A 6,696-nucleotide genomic window follows, 5' to 3' on the forward strand; every position below is an offset into this window, starting at 1 on the left:
ACAAAGAATGACATAAGAGGTGTGTCAAAGCGTTCTCATAGCCAAACTAGGTTAACTTTTATGTCCTTTTATCTTGTTCATTGTGGCCTGCTTAACCATAAAAAGGTAGTAAAAATTTTCGTTACGAACTTGTCGATCTTACCAATGGATTTGTCAGGAGGATTGGATCTTTCTGGTGACCAACGCTATAGGTATTATAATACTATTTGATTTTTTAAAATTGCTACACTTAATATAAAAATCCTATTAAGATGTTTGTTAAATTTCATACTGAGCATGCCTTTAAATAAATAAGCAATCTGCTGCTTATTTTATTTTATTAAACAATTATCAACCTCCATTGCTGAAATGGTAAAAACTTAGAAAAATACAATCTATTTGTGTTAGCTGTCTCTAATTTGAGAAACGACAGACCAGAGGGAAGGCAGCTAGTAAACGCCATCTGTTGGGCTACTTTAATCGAATAGTGAGATTGACCGTCACATTATAAGCTTTCCCACTGGCTGAATAAACGAGCATGCTCGGTGATAGGATTGGAAACGGCGAGTCAAGTGCCCTGACCACAAATGTTATAATAGCTCGTACAATTGTATTTCGTATCTCTACACAGCAAGCTAATATTGCCATCACACTTAAAAAACGACTTCCTTTTTATATTACTGTTGATGTTCCCTGGTAAACTTATAGGATTATAACACTAGAATTAAGAATTCGATCCAAGCAGCGGAGACAGAGTAGAAGCTTTGCCCTAAAACAAAACAAACAATTAAAGTTACCATTAAATGCTTGGTACAGTTTCTTTCTCATCAATACAACCCTTCTTCATAATAAAAGAATTATGAGCTTCGAGAATTAAACACAACAAACTCTTTGAAACTTCAGCAATCCTCATTTAGTGACGTCGTTGAACTTTTTTAATCTGATGTGCTCACAAGCATTTAATCCTACCACTAACGTTTATATAATGTTATTCTTTGTTAGGAAAGAATATGATCGGTAAGAAGGTTATGAGAATTTACTCACAATTTGTTTTCTTTTCTATAGAGCTGAACGAAAACGAAAATTCTTTAACACAGCTTCAGATCATAAAATATCTTTACCCATCAAAACGGTGATCTCAGTCCTATTTTCTCTTCTTAGTTTTTACATACGAAAACTATTTTATAAAGAAGATATAAAACATGCAACTGTTTATGAAAATATCATAGCTGTCTATAAATTATATATCTATTCGTATTTATAAGCGATGTATTATCTGGTAATGAAGTTGGGAAACAAGTGTTTTCATGATACCACAATGTACTAATTTGTATTTTTATAAAAAGCAACTAGTGAATGGAAGTTATTCTGTCATGTGACAGTAATTTTCTGACGTTCATTTCCGTTTCTTGCCACAGTAGTAAGATTGATCTCTTGGAGACTTGACATTGTCATTTGAATGTATATCAAGTCTTTCTGGAAAGGTAGAGCTCATAAGAGAAGTTGATGTTGACCTCCTGTAAAGCTTGTGAGGTAGTGGTGCTGCCTGGTGGTCAACTTCTTCAAATATCTGTTCAATCAAAAACTCTTCGTTAGTGGTTTTTATCATACCTCGCTGTAAGTTAGAAACAAGAATACAATAAAACATGTTATATTCATAAACTAATAACTAAAACAACAAGTGTAGGCGTAGAATATAATACAAGTCTTTTCAACCCACATCAATTCATCCTACACAGTGGCCAATAATTCCATTAAGTTTGTCACCTCAAACGTATTAACACCCTGAATTTCTCCCACACTTCTTTTAATATAATAATTTTTCTGGAAGGTTTGATTTACCTCAAACCATAAAAGATAAAACTTTAATTCATATAATTAGATAAAATTATGTGACAAAAACCTATTAACTGGACAGGATAAAAGTAGGGCAATGACTGTTCACAGGGTTCACTAGTTCACGAACAACGCTTTTTAACTACATCGATTTTATTTCTTTTATGTCGAAACAAGGTTTAATTTGTGTTTCAGTTATACGTTTGCTATGTTATGTTGGTGCTTCACCTACACGAATGAAGAGGGGAGTACAGTGTAAGACATTATTATGATTTTGAACAATAACAGTAAAAATGTTAAATGTAAACGTATGTTGTAGTTCGTTAACAACTACGAAAATTTTTCTTTCATTAGGTTTGTTAACACCAGAAACCATTAAACGATGAAAATATTCATGTCCATTAATCTCTATATATCCTTGTAAATAAGCCTCCAAGTGATATTTTTGTAACATCAGTTATATCGTAATATCCTAATAAATGAAAGTGGTATATTGGAAATTAATTAAATATGAATATTAATTTTGTTGTAAATTATTTTCAATATTTTCTATTTCATAATAGGAAAGTACACTATTATTTCATCAATCATACTGGAGCATGCCTTTTTACCAAAGAAAATGCTGAGATAATTTCTGAATATCCCATGATTAGATACTTATCGTATTGCGTAATATTAGACAAATATGCATACTATTAAGGCAAATTGCATTTCTCATTATTCAGAAAATTAACACAAGCCCTAGTTTGCTGATAGACAACGGAAACAGAGCGGTGGATTTGTTTAATGTTCGTCTTTCCGACTGCAACTCTCAATTGATACTTTCATCATTATTGTCATAACTAGTGCTCAAAGAAAGGTTAGATTTATGTTACTTTGATGACCTAATCACACATATGGATCTTGGAAACTTCGAATTCCGTAACGTCCAAGTAACTGCAATCAAGTGCTGTTTACATTTTTCAGAATATTTAAGGAATTTCACCAACAGTGTTAAAATATCTCACTTGAAATCACAAGCAAAATTATGTGTGTTTTTTCAGTAATGTTCGATTTTTGAAATAGTAAAAACCAGGACAATATCAGTTTGTATAAGATACCATAAAATAGAAATTACAATCAATACCTTCCCTTTACTGGGTGGTATTTCGTTAAATACTCCAACATTTTTCTTCTTCATCTTTTTCTAAGATAAATTTATGAAACTGTATTATACAGAGGATTGAGTGTGTTACATTAAAACGACTTTGGAGTCTTACAACGTCATTTCAGTCCATGTTATCACGTATGGTCATGCACTATTTGACAACCGTGCATCTTGACAATAACCCCTCTAATACCGAAAAAGACAGAAACAATAACATACTCAGATTAGAAAGGAAAAATAACAACAAGCATGTTAATGTATGGTTGAAAAAAAGAGAATTAATAGCATAGGTTACAGTTTCAAAATAAAAAAAGATACTCATTATGTGTAATTTAGTGTTGAATAATAAGACAAAAATATCAAAGATATCCCTAACAATCAAGGAACAGACGAACTTCATATTACGAAAATAAGTTGATATTCACCTTATATTCGTTCTTTGGTTATTAAAATATACCTTGATAACGAATCTCACTTCTATAATCTATAAATCTATAAATATGATGGACTAATTTCTAAAGATATATATGATGCCTAAACTATCATTTGATTTACCACTTTTCGCTAAGTTATACCGGTTTCGGGTAGCTGAAATACCTGTCAACTGACGGGGAATGTTTAAACTTAATTAAAACAATGTAAGTTTAACATCAATAATATATTTCAAAGTAATAACTTGAACATAAACTTTATCTCAAAATTTTAAAATTAGAACAAAGCTTCTTCAAACAACATTTGATGTTTGCTTTCTATCTACCAACAAATAAAGATTTTGAGGTGATCCCACCCTTGAATCCTACATCTCATTGACCATGAGAAAAGCATGGTTGTTTGAGAAACAGTCCAGCAACCTTTATACTTTAACCCTGAAATCCTTTAGAATATGGTCAACATGGTCTAAAGTGTCAGCCTGCCAAGATTGTTTGATTCTGACTCAGTAGACTGGGAGTAATTAACCAACAGGCTTTACAAAATAAAAATAGGGTTAATTTCAATTTTGACCCCTTAGGACATTCCCCATAGTTCATAGTGCTTACATACAAATTTTGGTTGAGATTGGTCCAATAGGCTCGGAGGAATTAGGGTACAAAACACACATTTCGTCTATATATATATATATATATATATATATGGATATATGGTGCTTTTAATTGTCTTTGAAACACCACAGTATCAAAGACAGCATACATATAATTTTAATTTCCGTTTGTCGTAGAACCCAGTGTCAGAATCACTTTTGACTGTTGTAATTTCAAAGCAACATAGCGATCATGTACTCTTTTATGTTGAACACTTACTTATATTTCTGAATCACTTAAATATAACTTTAAAGTACGGCATATTCGTTTCTTTGATCTTCTGAAACACACTCTGGCCGAATTAGTTTCAGCGTGCTTACATTGTTCAGTCAGTATGTGTTAAGTTTCAAGCTTCTAATTCGCTATACACCGGCTTCAATCTCTAGAGTAGCTGAAAAGAGATTTATCCAGTTTGTTAACTTTTCAAAAACATTATGACAACATTGGATTAAATACCTGTTGTCTGCAATAACACTTTCCTTCGATTTGCACTTGAGCTACAAAAACAAAACGATTTAGCCTATGGATCGTTCTAGCTTTTTCCGATTGTTAGAATCTAATAGAAACATTTAACATTTTCCACTATTCAAGTATATTCGTGTTTAATGCTGTTAAAAGTAGAAACAAAATACATCTCCAAACGTATACTCAGTATCTGATTTAATTTTAACATTTTTTCTTCGAATACATAGACTATATATATATATATATGTAAATATAAAACTACTTGCTTTTCCGTAAAATGAAGATCTTTCACTTTTGGTATGAAATTGAAAGTTAACCGTTCTTAATTATGATACCGACAATACTTTCATATATATAACCCTTATACATTTCTATTGTTAGTTATGTACTGTGTGCTTTGTGCATGTTGAGCAAATACTCGGGATAAGCAGGTGGCTGAGGTTTCCGAGGGAGTAATGTTTAAGGACATGTAGAGATGAAAATCAACCTGTGATTATTTTTCCTTATCGCAGAACTTCAGCAAGATTTATAAAATAACATTAGAAGCATTTGCTTGCAAATAAGATAATAATACACTTAACAGAAACAATACTTTACTAATTCTGTTGAGTGAAAAGAATGTATCAATTAATGTGGGACTATACCTTTAAGCCACCAAAATGGAACACTTTAATAAGTTCCTTAGTTTTTAGATGTTCACGTTTCGGAATTATTTAAACCAAGCCAACTAATGATTTCAGAAGCCTGACTTTGATACACACATTGAAAATAATATTGTTCTTTATTCCTATCGTACGAGTAGCCTTTTACATAAGCTCAGTGTGTTACATTTCTAGCAATCACCATACTTCCCTACCCACCAGACCTCCACAAATGTTTAAAGCTACCGTCGATGATCCTTCCTGTTGCTTCACTTGACCACCGTAAAAGCAATTCCTAACCTCGATGCTAAAGGCCTCTGTAGACGTTCTTTTCCTCTGCGCGTCACTGTTTCGTTTGTAGACTTTGAAGTTTGGGCCAATAAAATTTGTTGAGGATGAAACCTCTAGGTTGAGTTGTTTACCAAATCCCTTGAATGAGTAGAACAATTTGGAGTGAAAATATTTTGTTTGGCGCTTTGTTCTTGAAAGATTCTGAATATCAGGTTGTAAGTTATGACTAATGTAATTCCCACTGCTGTCTGTCCGCATTGGAATTACTATCTCATGATCTGCTAAAAGAAAAACGATAATACTGAGCTACGTACAATATGTAGTTTAAAATGGACAAGTTTTTACACCACAACTAACTAGCTCTAATAACATCAGAATTAACAAACTATAAGCTATTCAAGACCGTAACTAAAAATACGTCATGTAAATTTGTACATCATAGTATTATTGCTAAAACTCGACCTACTGTCTTAGCCAGTTTCATACAAATATTATATAAAATGTACTTTTTACTTTTTACACAGCCATTATTTCAGAATAAAACCCTTGGAACTTTATGACTTTTTTTATAGGAGAAATAACGATAATAAGGAAAATTGCATAGTTTTCGACGGAGTTCAATCACTGTATTCATATTCCATTCTATAATTTCAAAACGTGACTCAACTAATTAGAAAGGTTTTCTATAAATGGACGACATAGACTAAACGAGAAGGATAAGGGTTAATAGATTTTCATAGACATCCTTCTCAGATAACCACACGTCATAAAGGAGACCGCGTAACTTTAAGATAAGAAGCCAAATATGTTTATAGTGAAACTTTTCATATAATAACACGCTATTTAGAAGTCCACGTAGGTTTATGACAAGAAGAGAATTAAAAAATTCACAGAAAGTGCAGGATTAATGCATCAGTCACCATTCATTTAACAAGCAACTAGAGCTAAAACCATTCATTTAACAAGTAACTAGAGCTAAAACCACTCATTTAACAAGTAACTAGAGCTAAAACCACTCATTTAACAAGTAACTAGAGCTAAAACCATTCATTTAACAAGTAACTAGAGCTAAAACCACTCATTTAACAAGTAACTAGAGCTAAAACGACTCATTTAACAAGTAACTAGAGCTAAAACCACTCATTTAACAAGTAACTAGAGCTAAAACCACTCATTTAACAAGTAACTAGAGCTAAAACCACTCATTTAACAAGTAACTAGAGCTAAAACCACTCATTTAACAAGACAACTAGAGACT

General features: G+C 32.1%; 1 protein-coding gene across 1 annotated transcript in view; it reads right to left on the reverse strand.

Annotated features, from left to right (window-relative positions):
* LOC106466679 (A disintegrin and metalloproteinase with thrombospondin motifs 18-like) overlaps positions 1 to 5,696 on the reverse strand; it is a 51,627-nt gene extending 45,931 nt beyond the window's left edge. The window contains exons 1-2 of the mRNA XM_022394742.1: positions 5,367 to 5,696; positions 1,393 to 1,549 (exon numbers count right to left, since the gene is read on the reverse strand). Coding sequence (XP_022250450.1) covers positions 1,393 to 1,549; positions 5,367 to 5,696 — 487 coding nt within the window. The remainder of the gene's footprint in view (positions 1 to 1,392; positions 1,550 to 5,366) is intronic.
* Positions 5,697 to 6,696: the final 1,000 nt, after the last annotated feature.

The sequence above is a fragment of the Limulus polyphemus genome, unplaced genomic scaffold (genome assembly GCF_000517525.1).
Source record: "Limulus polyphemus unplaced genomic scaffold, Limulus_polyphemus-2.1.2 Scaffold2341, whole genome shotgun sequence".
In the NCBI taxonomy this organism is placed as follows: Eukaryota; Metazoa; Arthropoda; class Merostomata; order Xiphosura; family Limulidae; genus Limulus; species Limulus polyphemus.